Below are 16,196 nucleotides of genomic sequence, written 5' to 3' on the forward strand. Positions count from 1 at the left end.
GGGAGTTCCCACACTGGAGTTCCCCACACTAATGAAATCACAGTGTTGGAACCTTTTCCCAAAAATGGTTTCCATAGCTCACAAAAGATATATTTCCAGCTTAAAAGAAAGCCACTCCATAAGTATCTTCTTCTATATTACTACCAATACTACTACTATTACTACTACTACTACTACTACTACTACTACTGCTACTACTACTAATAATAATAATAATAATAATTGTATTCTTCAAGAATTGCAAAATATTTTATATTTTTACCTCACCACATTTGAACTATACAATAACTTTTTGAAGCAAGCATTATAGATGCTATTATCTGCATTTTACAAATGAAGAGACAGATTCAGGGAGGCTGAATGACTTACCCATTGCCACATAGCTATTAAGTGTCAGAAGTAGTATTTGAAGTCAGGTCTTCAAAACTTTAAACCTGATATTGTATTCATTATGCTTACATATTTGCATCATTATTTATACACCCAAATTCAAGACTCCAAAACAAAAAATATTGCTATATTTTGTTTTGAGAGACAGTCTGGCATAGCAAATAAAGAGCCACCGTTGGAGTCAAGAAGACATAGCCTTTGTTCCTACCTCTAACACATACTGGTCCTGGGACCCCTGTAAAAGTTACTTAATGTCTCAGTATTCCAGGTAATTCTCTAAGAACATAAGATGTTGATCTGTATTAGTATTGAAAGTTTCTTCTCTGCAAGCTCCTTATAGTTAAATTTAATACAGAGACACACATATATATATATGTAAATAAGCATCTATCTATATCTATATGTATGTGTGTATATGTATATATAAATATTGATATAGTATATATAATATATAAATATAGATATATTATATATGTACATATATAAGCAAATGTAGATATATGTATATAGATAAAGAGATATATAAAGATATTATGTATATACATATGTAGATGTGTATACATATATAAACGTATATATAGATAGACACATATATGTATATGTATTGTGTATGCATGTATATATGTGTCTATGCACACATGTCCATACCCATGTATACACGCACTGTATATACACATGTATGCATAGATATGTGCACGTGCAAAAATTCCAGATCTATGATTTAAGATATATAGAAATAAATTCTGATTCAAATACAGATTGCACCTGTGATTTCACTGGTATAGGAAACTCCCAAATAAGGGTGGCACTTTCCCTGCAATTTATAGGATTAAAGAGTTGTCCAGTACACTGAGAGGTGTCAGAGGTGGGAAATGAACTCAGATCTTCTCGATTCCGAAGTCAGCTCTCTACCCCCTGTGCCATACCTTCCTAATTATAGAGAAATATGTATCTTACAATCATCTACATGTATTTTTAGCTTTTAAAAAAAGTTTATTTCATTTTATGCTTTTAACCATGTCAACCCAAAAAGGAATTCATTCTTTATTTGAGACCCACTTATTCTTGTATTGTAAATATAATTAGACATAAAGGTGTATCTGGGAAACTGACTCACAACTGCTACCTCTTCCTGCAGGCTTTGCTCACAACATTTAAACCTGCCATGGACTAGAAGTTCTCATTTCTTGGGATAGGAATCTTACACAAATATAAACACAGAAGAACAATCATTCACCTACCTTGACTAGGAAAGCTTGGCAATCACTGACATAGTCAAATTCCAGTCCATCAAAGGAATGGTAATGACGGTCCCCATAAACTGTGCACACCGCAGGGCACGGGTAATAAGTACAATTGAACATCCCTCGCCGACAAACACTACGAGAGTGACAATGTTATGACCTTCCAAAGAAACTTCCTCATTGTTAGTTTCTTCCAATCGGTATAAACATTAATCAAAGTCTATTTTCTAAGACACCCAACCCTTATAGTAGTCATTGTGTTTATTGTACAGATGAATTAAAGAATCAGAATTAACTTTAGAGATGATGCCATTGTCACACAGAAAGTAAGTGAGGAACCAAGAATTAAACACAGGCCTAATAGTCAGAAGATAGTTCACACTTCTTCAATACTTGAAGTGTCTGTGGTTTCATCAATGTGAGAACTCCCCCACCAGAACTGACCACAACTGGGCTTCAGGAGATGCTGTGGTCCACAAATTTTCCCCACCCTCCACTCAGTGTGTCACCTGGTAGTAAGATACTCTAAACTGAGCTAAGCTAATGTCCCTACAAGAGACATTGTCATATGCATCCAGACTCATAATAGACTGGTCGTTAGATAACAGACATCGTTGCATCCAAACTCAAAGTCTTTCCAGATTGGTAGAACTTCTAAGACGGTGCAGCCTGCTGGAATAGTCTTCACAATCCTAAGATCATTGTCATGTTACAAGGAGGGATCAGAGTAGCAATTTTTGAATTTGCTTTTTATTATGAACTTAAAAATAATAAAACATGAATATTTCAATAAAAAAAGAAGCACAAAAGGGAGGGTTATAAATGAAACTGTAAGCTTCTGAAATATGCAGGGCTATTCTAAGTAAATAATAAATTTGACACAGGGGAGATAAAGTGTTATAGTGGATAGAGATCTGTTCTGGAAGCCACGATGACCTGATTCAAGTCCCACAGTCAACATATACTACCTGTGTAGTATAGGCAACCCAGGGTAAGTCACCAAATCTCTCAGTGCCCCAGATAACTTTCTAAGACTGTAAGTCACAGAAAAGATATTGACTTGCACTGATAGAAGGATTTTCTTCACCTGAAAGTTTCCCATACCAAATGAACCAGAGGTCTAATTTCAATCCCTAGGAACTAGAAATAAAGTTCCTAAAAATGACTCTACTTGTCTGTGTCCCTGCCTGAAACTCCTTTTGTGAAATGTTTCATTTATGTTTCCTTGACACTGTTTTCTTTTCTAGTTAATTTATTCATACCAGGTACATGGTCTTACTTACAATCTCCAAATCTTTGCCCACATTTTGGAAGTCATTCTATTTTAGAATAAAAAATCCTCTCTTTAAAATTATCTTGAAGTAATTTTTCCCTTTTTAAAAAATGAAAGACCTGGTAAGAAATGTTATGTTGTCCTTTTTCTATCAACTAAGATAGCTACTGGTAAGCTTGATACTTTTCTTCCAACAATATCTAGATTTATAATTGTCTACCCTTTTGTCATAGGCTAAACAAATGAGCAGATGAATAATACAGTGATTTCCTTATCACTTCCTAGAACTGTCTACTTTCACTTAATCAGTAGGCTTTAAGAAAGGACCCTAGGATGCTGGCATCTCCTTTGGTGAATGAGAAGACAGCAGCCAGATTCAGTAACTATCAGCCAGAGACTGCTTCCAGCAGAAATGCTTAATCAAACCACAGTGAAATCATTAAAAATCATTACCAGGTATAACAAGGTGTAGAAATCACTTCTCCCGAAAGGTATTCCCAGTCCTTCCAGAGGCATGGACAGCTCTCAGGAATGTAGCATTTTCCTTTGTGTTCTGCCATGCTTCAAAATGAAGAAATAAAAGCTATTTAGTGAAAACTACTAATTTAAGTGAAAAGTACTAAGAAATATCCAAGCAACAGAACATCTTCATATTCAATATTAAGAAAATAGTATATTATCATGTCCATGCATGTATATGTGTATGTGTGTGTGTATGTCTGTGTGTGTGATACTAACACTGTTACTGTAGGTCATCAGAACACAAACTCTTAGATTAAGCTGAAATGTGTGGAAAGAGAGACAGTATGGTATAGAAAAAGGGTTGGAATTAGAGACATCTGAGTTCAAATCTGTGTGACCTTGGGCAAGTCATTGCAGCTCACTATACTCTAGGAATCAGTTTCCTCATCTACAACAGAAAAAGAATTTGGATGGGATGACCTCTTAAGTCCCTTCGGGCTTAAATCTATCATCTTGTGAACATTTACACTAAGGAAAAATCTATTTCCAATTACTGCCCCCCCCAAAAGTCTTTCTGATGCACTGTGATTACATAAAAGCAATATATTAAAAACTGATAATGTGCATGAGATGTGCATGAGAAATAATTGGACTTCCCATTTTAGAAATCCTAAATCCTGTGAAATGAAATGAGGAAACGTGGTATAGTATTAAGATCTCTATATTTGGGGGTCAGAGGACCTGAGGTTGAGTCTCAGCTCTGGTATTTACAACTTGTATGACCTTGGGTTATCAAAGAATTCAGATGACAGAAAGTATTTTTTCTTTCATTCTGGATGACAGGAAGAGAAGACAGGGTAGACATGTGGCAAGAGCAAGGAATAACAGGTGGACGACCATTACGCTCCATTAGTACCCTCGTGATGTTAGGAGAAAGTAAGGAAGGCCTTCAGCATATTGAATGAATCCACTACAAGTAGTCTGCTACTTTGGGGAAAACATGGACAAGAAGCTGGGTGGGATGGGCAGGCATGAATGAGTTGCCTGGATTGCAATCTGCATCAATAGAGGGACCTCACTAAGCTATAAGATCACAGATTCATTTGAATATTTGAAAGTGATTTTTTTATTTAACATTCCCTAGCTTCACCTTGCTTGTGTGTAAAGTGAAGATACATGACTAAATAACTAGGGACACTTCCAGCTCTAAATCTATGGTCTTTGAAAGTTACAAGTTGACAAAACATCCACGACTATCTCATATTTCCCCTGAAGTTTTGTTCAACACTCCAACAAATACAATTGATATTTCCCCTTGGCAGCAATAAAAAGGATTCATCCATGACCATCGTAGTTGTCACTAATGCAAACTGAAAAATCAGAAAGACATCCTAATTGAACAGAAATCAGTTAATGAGAAAGCTTTGCCACCAAAATATTACCCAAAATAATTAGAATTATATTCTATCTGGCTTGAAATTGGAGCAATGAGTTTAAAAACAGTGATATGCTAGCAAGTATCCAAGATGAGAACTTTGAGCCCATATCACATGAGGATCAGTTAAAGGAACTAGAGAAGAAAAGATTCAGTGGGGACATGAACACTGTGCTCAAATATTCTTAAAGCTTCCATAAAGAAGTGGGATTGGACATATTTTCTTGGCCCCAGAGGACAGAATAGGGAGTTGGCAGAAGTTGCTAAGAGGCAAAAATTTAGATCCAATGTCAGGGAAAACTTCCTAAAATTAATAACTGTCCAAAAATGCATCAGGAAGTGCTAGGTGCAGGTCTTTAAACAGAAGCTGAATGACCAATCATCAGGCATTTTGAAGCGGAATCAATTTTTTTTTCAATGAACAAAGTATGTATTTTCTCTCCTACTTCTGCCCACCACTGGGGGGACAAAAGAAAAAGAAAAACAGAAGACCAAAATTCTTATAACAAATATATATAGTCAAACAAAACAAATTCTCATATTGGCCATGTCCCAAAACACAACTCATTCTGCACCTGGCTGACTGTTGATGGGAACACAGTGGTAGGGGTTTGGAAGCCATAGTTTTAGGAGTGGGTAGCCACAGGTTACCACTAGAACCAGAGGCAGCAGCAACCAGAGGCAAACTGCAAGTAGAAGTAAGAGTTGTTTTTATTGTTGCTGTAGTTGTTGGTGGTGGTGGTGGTGGTGGTGAGAGGGACCCAGAGGGAGGCTTAAATATGAAATTATAAAATTCTATCCTCTTTAAATCAAGGTATTTTTATATTTTTTAAATCCTTAATACTTTCTTTTAGTAGAAGCACTTTCACCCAAATTCTAAAGTCAATTGTGGTTAGAAAAAAAAATCCTTCATACTAGCTTGCTGTCATCAAAGATCGGTAGATAAAAAATTGTATTCCACCGCCTCTAAAACCCTTAATATTATGGTTTTCAATTTAAAAGCTGTCTTTCAAGTAAATTAATAGCCTTGTGAACAATACTCCTGTAACCCCCTTACACTCAGCATTTAATCTACAATGCCTGACTTTCATCTACATTAAAATGCATTTGAATTTTTCTTTGTCTAATAACTAGAAATGGAAATTTGAATGATAAAGAGAGAAACGTTTTACCATTTTGAGCACTAAAGGTATAAGGGATTTTATTGTCAAAACCTATCAGATTTTTCTTAACTAAATTACTGGGTTTATATCAGAAAAATCCCCCTGCACTTTATGCATAGTGTGGCATTTTCTTATCCTAACTCTTTTCCCTTAAACTCTAAGTTAGAAGAAATGGAAAGCTACTCTAGCTCATTCTAGCCAAATACTACGAACATAGTCATGTTTAGTTAATTTAGCAGATGAATGAAAGTAAATTAACAAAAACTTACTTTATTCATTATAAATTTGGAAGAGGCCATATTAATGTTATCAAATATTTATATAGTGTGTGGTATAGTGGAAAAGTAGTAGTTCTAAGATCAGAAGTCATCCAAGTTCAAATCTTGCCTCTAACACTTACTAGCAAGGTGACAATGGGCAAATCATTTAATATCTCCCATGTTCGGTTTCTTCTTTGGTTAAAAAAAATATCAATGCCCATGGTGTCTATTCATAAAGTTGTTGTGAGAATACAATAAGATAAGATATGTAAGGTACAATGTAAATATAATTACATAAATTATTTAAATGTCAGCTAGTATTGGGGCAGCTAAGTGGCACAGCGGATAGAGTGCCAGGCCTGAACTTATCTTCCTCAGTTCAAATCTAGCCTCAGACACTTACTAGCTGTGTGACCCTGGGCAAGTCACTTAACCCTGTTTGCCTCAGTTTCCTCATCTGTAAAATGAGCTAGAGAAGGAAATGGCAAATTACTCTCGTATCTTTGCCAAGAAATCTTGTATCTTTGCCAAGAAAACCCCAAATGGTGTTACAAAGAGCCACACACAACTGAAACTGAACAACAACAACAAAAGCTAATATTATATATCTTTATATGATTCAGATACACAAAAATCAGTTTCACAATATTTTTTAGAGTTGTAAGGGGCTTCAGCAGTGATCTAATTCAACATATACCCCAAATTAACATTTTTGTCTGGTTTTTCCCCCCATACTATAACAGGACAGTCAGCTTTTCAGCATCCTTATGAGTCATAACATTTTTTTTAAATAACTTTTGCTTTGTTGAATGCTTTTGTCCTCATGTCTATTGCATGACCACCATGTCCATTATAAGTATTTTAGTTAATATAAGCAGTGAAGATATTGTATTCTTAGAATACTTGTGCCTAGCAAATATCTTAGAGGACATTATAGAAGCTTGTCCAGGTTCAATTTTACCTCTTTTGAGCAGAACTATTTATCTTAATATCAAATAACTTATCTGCTTTACTTAAAGACTTTAGAATAAGGCATAACTGATATTCTAGAAACCCTGAGTAGCCAATCCCCCAAGTACTTCATCTCTTTGGGGTTACATAATACCTTTCTGAGGCCTCTCTGAGTTTGTCTGATTACTTTTAAAGTAATTGGTATAATACGTGAGGGATCTTGTCATAGTGAAGGATCAGTTGAAATAGCCACTTGGAAGGCCATATGTTTCAGGGGTCCATTGGGGAAATTTCAATCTCTTACAGAGATCCAGAGAACTGAACCTAGTCTGCTGCTTATGTCTAGAGCAGAGGTGGAAAGGAATAGCACCCCAGTAATTTCTGGGCCAATTGTTGGTTTGTTATAGCACTGAGTACCCATGGGAGCCCAGAGCAGAGAGACTCCTTAGTTGGAGAAGGAGAAAGTGAGCCGATCTCTCATGTTACAATAAGCACCAAGACAAGGTGGTCTGGTTTCTCACCTGAAGGTAAGAGAGTAACTTTTAGTCCCCCAAGTCCCTACTCCCTGTTCTGGGAGTACTGAAGAGACTGGACTTTCCCTCTGCATGAGGAAGCTCAATTTTTTCACTTTTTTGTATTGCTTTGGGGTTGGGAAAGGTCTTTACAAGCACTTTTATGAAAACTATGTAAATTGATGTCTATTCCTCAAACTGTATCACCATGTATTTGGGGGATGAATATAATATTTAGGACAGCTGGCTGGTGGGCCTAAATCCTCTTGGAAGAAGGTTAATTTATAGGTTGTTTGTATATTGGATTTTGCCAAAAAGCCCCCTTGTTGATTTGCTTGGGATGGCAAATATTTAAATAGAGAAAAAGGTATAAGGAGAGGGTTGATGGAGTCACAACATATAATCACAGATGCTGAAGTACTAATGTGTAAATAATATGTCAATAACTTTTTATCCCAATATGAAGCATGGACACTTTTCTCTGATTGAGTTTGAAGGCAACAATTCCATTGGGTGAACAATGATTGACTAGTCCATGAATGTTAAAAGTCAATCTATTCAGAAGCTTGATCTCTTGCAGGAAACAAGAGGTCTGGCCATGGCCTGAAGAGATTACTAGCCCTGAAAACTGAGAGCCAGTACAGGAATTAGCAGTCATTAGGGAAGAGCAGACCCTCAGAGACCAGCTAAGTAACCAGCCTAACAGAGATTCTGCACCCAAAGGAGGAACTTTGAGAGGACTCTGCAGTAAAATCCTGTAGTCCTGGTGTTGTAAGTTGCCTTGGCCACATGTGTCTACCTCATTATGTGCTCCAAGTTTTTATTCATTCTTCCCATGAAAACTGGGTAGGTTTATGGGAGATTATTGATTTGATTTATTCTCCAAACTACTTCTCGTCCTCCTCCTTGCCAGTTGCCAAGTCCCACATGGATTCTCATCCTCTTTCTAGCTCCTCTTTATATGCTGTCTTCCCATCAGAACATAAGCTCCTTAAAGGTAGGGAATAGCTTTTATACTTTTATTTGTCTTCCCAGAATTTGGCACAGTGTCTGGCACATTTTTGTTGTTGTTCAGTCGTTTCAGTTGCACCCAACTCTTCGTGACCCCATTTGGGGTTTTCGTGGCAAAGATACTGAAGTGATGTGTCATTTCCTTCTGTAACACATACTAAGTGCATAATTAATTATCTCTCTGTCATCTGTCTGTACAACAGTCCATCTCAATAAATCCTTTTGCTTTGAGCTAATTGCTCTACTTTCTGATTGTTAATGGAAAGTACACTGATGGAGGCTCATAAACTACAGTAGGAGGAGCCTAGATCTATAAATTATACCTTAGAACATCAGAGTAGTTGCTGCACCACCCACCTCCATCCTGGAAATCTGAGGCTTCTAAACGGGGGAGGTACCTCAGAGGGGATACTATCCTTAAAGATCTTTAGCTTTGAAGGGTTAGGTATTTTTTAAATAATGACTTAAAAATATTTATAGTAGGTGAAAAGTAATTTTTTCCCTCAATACACTAAAATACATATGATTCAACACCATTGAATCCAATAGAGAAGTAGAAAACTTAATCTCAAAAGAATGAGAGAAATGATTATTTCTCTCATATATTAATCACCAATTATTAATTGAGATTGAGGTTTTCCCTTTCCATCTCCTCATTCAGAAATAAACCCCTGTAGGTTATTCAGACAGTCTCTGAAGGACATTGCTTATAGATAAACAATATAGATGGCACTCACAGTACCATCTTGGGTGGTTGAGACCTCACCCAAGTAAAAAACCTTACAAAGAGAATCTAATCTAGGTGAATTCCAGCTCCAGCTCATTGTGCTCCACTCAGGCAGGCTTGGGTGGAGGTAGATCCCTTTGTCAAAATTGCCTGAGGAGGGAGTTGGGGGTGGGAGGGGGTGGGGTCTGGGTAGAGATGAGTAAGAGTGACATAATCAGTCATTTCTCCCAGCCCTTCATTAGAATAGGTCTACTTCTTATAATATCCACTCTCTCATTAATTGCTAACCAATCAGAGTTGATTTCCACCTGTCAGGAACACCCACTCTTCCAAGGGCATATAAGCCTTGAGGGGCCTCCTTGATTGTCTTTGGTTTATGAGAGAAAGCCAATGACCATTTTATCAATTACCTGCTAGCTATAATTAATAAAATGACTAATTACTCAGAAACTATGTCTCTCAAACTTTTCATTTGTCACAAGAAGGTTGTACCCTATATAAAGGTCTTTTCCTGACTCCTGTCCTCCCTCTTCAGGTAGTACCTTACTCTCTACCTTTGATCGAGAACCCTATCTCTACCATCCTGAATTTTTTTTTCTGGATTCTATTGACTAATCCAGCTCCTTGCCTGTTTCTCCTCTCTTTTATTTCCAAAATGCCAAAGAAAGTAATCCATACCTGACGCCTCTTCTCTTTACTCTTCCCCCCCCCCCACCCCCCAAATCCTTTCAGTATGGCTTCCTACCTATCGATCACCAGGGACCGGCCAGGAACAGGAGCACAGGAGCACAGATTGGGAGCTGGAAGGGACCTAAGAGGCCATGTCATCCAAAACCCTCATTTAAAAACCGAGGAAACTGAAGTCCAGAGAGGTTAAGTTGTTTGTCACACAAGTTGCTACAGGACTGGGATTTGAACCCAGTTTCCTTGATTCCAAATCCAAAACTTTACTAAGTACACGACATAATTTTAGAGAGACTGAAAAGGCCAAAACAATCTCGCCATCTGTTTGCTGATCTTAGAAATTCTAATGGAGGAGCTTCAGTCTCAGTTAAAATGAAAATCCTCCTGGGAGAAGTAAAGCTGAGATGAGTCCTTTTACCTTTTAATGAGAATGACTTTCAGATCCTTTCCTGAGAGCAGATTTTTATAGGGACACAGCAAGACACTGGGAGTCAAAGGTGACAAATGGCCTCTTTCTTGCCAAATCCAAGACCTTGCTCTCCATAAACTAAAGGCTGCCCTCGATTTAAGGATAGATTATCTTCCAAAAGGTTTTACACAGCTGTTTAAAACTCAGGAAATATTTTCCCATAGAAACAATGTGAAAAAAAAGAAATACAGCCCTTAGCTTCCTAGGCCGTCCCCCAAAAAGCCTATTTGAAAGAAAATGCTGCTGCCCTTACCTCCTGATTTCTCATCACCATTTATTTACAACTAGCCCATTCTTTATAGCCCACCCCAAATGACAAAAGGCCTCTGTGAAGTGTTCCCCAAACCTCACAGCTGCAAGTAATTTCTTCCTTATCTAACCTTATCCCATGCTTTACTACTCTTGATAATCACTAACATTTATAAAGTAATTCAAATTTTGCAAAACACTTTACACAGATTCTGTTCTTTGACCTCATTATAACTCCAATACTTTCCCCCATCCTTGCCATCCACCACTCAGATTCACCAGTCATCTCGACCCGGGTCTTGCCACTGGCCTCCCATGACGCTAGAGGAGAGAGTGAGGCTGTTAACTTTGCACAGCTCTGCCTCACAAAGCCAATTCACTTGCAAGTCAAGGTTATCACTCTGCTGATGTCATTGGTCCTCTTCAAGAATGAAGGAAGAATGGGGGCAGCTAGGTGGTACACTGGATAGAACTCTGGCCTTGAAGTCAGGAGGATCTGAGTTCAAATCCGGCCTCAGACACTTGACACTTACTAGCTGTGTGATCTTGGGCAAGTCACTTAACCCCGAATGCCTCACCAAAAAAGCAAAAAAAAAAAAAAAAAAGGAAGAACAACAACAATCTTGTCTCACTTTCCTTAATTCACAGTCTTGACCCTTTCATCAACCAGTTCAATGTAGTGGCCTCTACCCTTGCCTCCTTCTCCTTCTGCTGCTCAATCCTCAACCATTCCTACCATATGCTTTCTCCACTCCTACACTAGAGCTTCTGAACAGGGAAGGAAATCATAACACCAGTGAGTTACAGTGGAGAGAGGGTTGGAGTCAGAGTCCGGAAGACCTGATTTCAAATTCCAACCCAAACACCAACTAGCTGAGTACCCAAGGGCAAGTCAATTAACCTCTCTAAACCTCAGCTTCCTCATCAATAAAATTAGAGAGCATTAGATTAAATTAGATGACCCCTAGGCCTTCCAGCTCTTGATCTGTGACCTTATGAAAATCCTGCTTACTACAACTTCGTGTTATTTAGCGTCTGCTGAGTGTTCACTGTTGATTAATTTTTCTGAATGGCTTTTCTTGGAGGATACAGTGGAGAGGAAGGTATAGATGAGTTGTGATTCGAATCACTGAAGGCAATAGTCACATAGAAGAGGTCATAGGTTCACTGGAATGCTTGAGTAATGAAGCTCAGGATTCCTAAAGATTCAGAATTATTTCATCTTTGTCTCCAAAGCTATATCTACAATGCCAGATACATAATAGGTGATTGATAAATGTTTGTTGATTGAAGTCACAATGTTTTTTAAAAAGCTTCAATAAATTTTTTTTTAAGAAGTAATGACTGGCATGCTGTAGGTTGTGAGATCCTGGACAAATCAGTTAACTTCTTACGTGCTCCAGGCAGAGAAGGGTCATCGGTAGAAGAAGATCCACAAAGGAAGTTCCTAACAAATAATGAAATCACAGGTCCAGTTCAAAAGGAAAAAAAAAGTCATGAAAAATGCAGCCTTATGAGCTCTGATCATTCTTTTGCTCTCTAAAATGGGATCTTTACTTCCTTTGCCCTTTCCAAGTTTTTGTGTCTGTGACCTGATTTCTGCCAGTCACTGTTTCCATTTTCATGGATGGGTAGTTGTTCTTCATAACCCACTTTCTCTATATCAGACATAGCTCTTTTGTCAAGAAACTGGAACCCATCCCAAATCACCGGAATTTTCTTCGCATCCACATAAGGATCATTTATACCATTGTCTCTCTTGGTAAATAAACTGCAGAACCTCTCGCTTTTTGACTAACAGCTCAGAAGGGCTATAGCCCAGTTATCTCTCTGAATGTGTGTACCTATTGTGACTGAATGACCCACTTGCCTTGAGAAGACTGCCTTCAGAGGAATATCTCTCTGCTCACTCTCAGAACACACCCCTGAGTGTGTGTACCTTACAGAAAAGGAATAAGCCTCCAGAAGATTTCCCACCATGGATGAGGCCCTTCTGTCCTGAAAATAATTTGAGGTAACAAAAAGTACTGAATGCTGCCATGTAAATTATAGACTCCTTTCTAGGAACTCCTTTAAACAGAGCAGGGGAATCATTAGAACAGCCTGCTAAAAAAAAGATGCCTGAAATAGCGATGGTTGTCAGAGCTTTGGAGATAGAAGATGTCTTACTCCAAATCTGGGATAGTATCTCAAAACTTCAGTCAAGTCTACCTGGAAAGAGTTTCCACCTGCAATTCAATATTGAGATAATAATAACTGACATTTATGTGGCACCTTAAATCTTACAAAATATTTTATATTTAATATCTCCTTTAAACCTAACAACAACCCTATGAAGAAGGAACTAACTATAGAGGTATTCTTGTCCCTGGTTTACAGAAGAGGAAACTCAAGCCCAGAGGAGGTAAGGGTGCCCATGATCACATAATCATTCATTCAATCAATCAACAACCATTTTTAAGTACCTTCTGTAAGTCAGACACTGTGCTAGAGATATAAAGACCAAAATAAAGTAGTCTGTGCCCTCAAGGAGCTTGAATTCAATAAAAAAAACCAACTTGTACAACTATAAAGTGCATACAAAGTAAACACAAAATAAAAGGGCAACTAGGTGGTAGAGTAGACAAAGCACAGACTCAGATACTTACTAGCTATATGACCCTGGGCAAATCACTTAACCTTGTTTGCCTCAATTTTCTTATCTTAAAATGAGATGGAGAAGGAAACCAATCCAGTATCTTTGCCAAGAAAAACCCAAATTGGGTCACGTAAAGTTGGACACTATGGAAAAGACTCAAAAACACAAAATAGTATTTTTTCAACTACTACAATTCATATGAGGTAGTGCTTACACAGAGAAAGCATCAAAGTGGGATTCCAACCCACATTGTCCTAACTTCAAGTCTAATATTCTATCCCCTAGACCACGTAACATCACAAAGTCGGATACTTATTTGATAACATTAAATTAATAAATCAACAGTATCTTAGCTGCCAACAATCAATTGCAAAAACAACCTCGAATAGTGTTATTTTCACCAAGTAAAGGTCCCTTTAAAAAAAATTGGCATATGGTCTGTTTTTAACAAACTCTAAATCTTCAAACTCTTCAAAGAACAGCTTACCCTGGGGGACAAATACAGCCACTTGCACAAGGTGGAGATGGGGTGCAGGTGAAGTTCATAGCCAAGTTTACACAAGTGGTCTCACAGTTCACACCAGCCGCTGGTAATTCTGGGTCAGGAAATTTGCAGTCAAAGTAGCGTTTTCCTTCTGGGCATGTATGAACTTCAATGATAAACCATAGATTAGATATTATTAACTTCATTTAATTGGCAGATTAATAATCCCACAAAAGTGTACATTTGTGTTTTAAATGTGTCCATAAAAATAGCAATAGGACCGTTGGCTGATTATTACTCAGGAGATTTCACAGAACTGTTCTATAATCCCATGTCTATGAATTTTGTTAACAATAATAAAGATAATAGCTAGAATTTACATAGTACTTTAAGGTTTACAAAGCACTTTACACATGGCTTCTCATCTGATCCTCACAACAACTCTGTGACGTAGGTGCTATTATTCAGCCCCCTTTTACAGATGAGGAAACTAAGGCTGAGAACAGTGAATGGCTTGCCCAAGATCACACAGTTAGTAAGTGTTTAGTGCAGGATTTGAATTTAGTTCTTCCTGATTCAGATCTAGCATTCTCTCCACTGTTAGCTGCCATCTAACAACAACAACAACAATATTGGCATTACTGTAACTGTATTATATTTTGTATGCACCTTTTGTATATGTGGAGACCAGAGCTGGTAGTTTGTGGCAATCAAATTGGCAGATTTTCTGTAGGATATGAAACTCATGCATAAATTAGACATTTTGGATATGGGTACCAGATTAATGTGGTCCTACATAAATGAAGGGGCAGCTAGGTGGTGCAGTGGATAGAGTGCCAGGCCAGAGGTCAGGAAGACCTGAGTTCAAATCTGGCCTCAGACACTTACTAACTGTGACCCTGGGCAAGTCACTTAACTCTGTCTGCCTCTGTTTCCTCACCTGTAAAATTAACCGGAGAAGGACATTGCAAACCACTCTAATATCTTTGCCAAGGAAAAACCTCCAATGGGGTCACAGAGAGTTGTACATGACTGAAAAATGACTGACCAGCAAGAAACAACACATAAATAAAACCTCAAGCATCCTAATCCCCTCAGGGGCCAGGGCCTCCCTCTCTCATGCAGCAATATTGCCTTGTGTTTATTTTGTATAAATCTTGTAAATACTTTAAGGAGATGTCTATCCCAAATAGAGGGGAAGGCCTTTGAGGGCTGGGATTATTTTATTTCTGGCTTTGCATTCCCAGTACCTAGCATTGTTCTTGGCACATAGTAGGTGTGTCCAATATGCTGTTGATTGACTCTAAACAAAAAACGTTTAACTATTAGCCAGATGTGAATTAGCCTTGTAAATAAGAAGCACCGTCATCACTCCACTGGGGGTTTTATCACCAGCACTCTTCCTGACCAGCAAACTAAGTGAAAGCACTTTGTCCCTCAGGCAGAATAAATGTGAAAACGGCTGTAAGGGTAGCTCCCTCCCTTCCACCCCCCTGCCTACAAGTAAGTTCCCTGAGTGTAGATGGAGGGAAGGAACATCCAGTGAAGAAACTCAGACGCTGCAAATGAGTAACTGTTCTGTAATGTCTAGTTTGAGAGGCTGCCTGAGACACAGAAAGGTTAACAGACTTGTCCAAGTAAGACAGCCAGCCCATGACAGAAACAGGACTTGAATCCAGATCTTCACTCAAAAACCTGGGCCCTGTCCCTTCCCTTACACAGAGCAGGTGCAAAAGCAATACCGTTGAATTGAATACGTGATTGCCATCAGGGCTACAATTGCCATGCTTCAACCAAACAGTAAAATGACAGTCTGGTCCAGAGGAAAGACTGTTTCTGTGACTCACCAACTGTAGCGGGGGAAGGCTCAGCACATTTCACTGTCCCATTTAAACACTGACTAATAGAAGCAAATAAATGATCGTTACAAGAATCAGAACTCGAACCAAGCTTTCCTTTTTGTTTCAAAAACTCTCAAATGTTCCAGAACTAGATGTCTACAGGTATGAGGGTGAAATCCTATACCTCAGTTATCAGCAAGTAATAAGACTCAGGGCCATTTGACTAAACTAAGGTCCTTCTCTGGTGCCTCATTTTTGCACAGAGGTGACCCTGGGCCCTCAAAAGCTATGCCATTAGAGCATAAGCTAATTGGCAGGTCCTACCAATAGGAAATGCTTCAAGTATGAGGCCAGCAATGGATAGAAGAAGAAGGACGAGGAGAAGGAGGAGGGGAGGGGGAGG

At 38.3% G+C, this 16,196-nt stretch overlaps 1 protein-coding gene across 1 annotated transcript in view; it reads right to left on the bottom strand.

Annotated features, from left to right (window-relative positions):
• The window catches only part of OTOGL (otogelin like), a 183,932-nt gene that overhangs the window by 108,872 nt on the left and 58,864 nt on the right, over nt 1–16,196 (bottom strand). Inside the window, exons 22-25 of the mRNA XM_027842532.1 lie at nt 15,800–15,852; nt 13,956–14,118; nt 3,361–3,468; nt 1,632–1,770 (exon numbers count right to left, since the gene is read on the bottom strand). Of these exons, the coding sequence (XP_027698333.1) occupies nt 1,632–1,770; nt 3,361–3,468; nt 13,956–14,118; nt 15,800–15,852 (463 nt within the window). The remainder of the gene's footprint in view (nt 1–1,631; nt 1,771–3,360; nt 3,469–13,955; nt 14,119–15,799; nt 15,853–16,196) is intronic.

The sequence above is a fragment of the Vombatus ursinus genome, unplaced genomic scaffold (genome assembly GCF_900497805.2).
Source record: "Vombatus ursinus unplaced genomic scaffold, bare-nosed wombat genome assembly UNPS02014874.1, whole genome shotgun sequence".
In the NCBI taxonomy this organism is placed as follows: Eukaryota; Metazoa; Chordata; class Mammalia; order Diprotodontia; family Vombatidae; genus Vombatus; species Vombatus ursinus.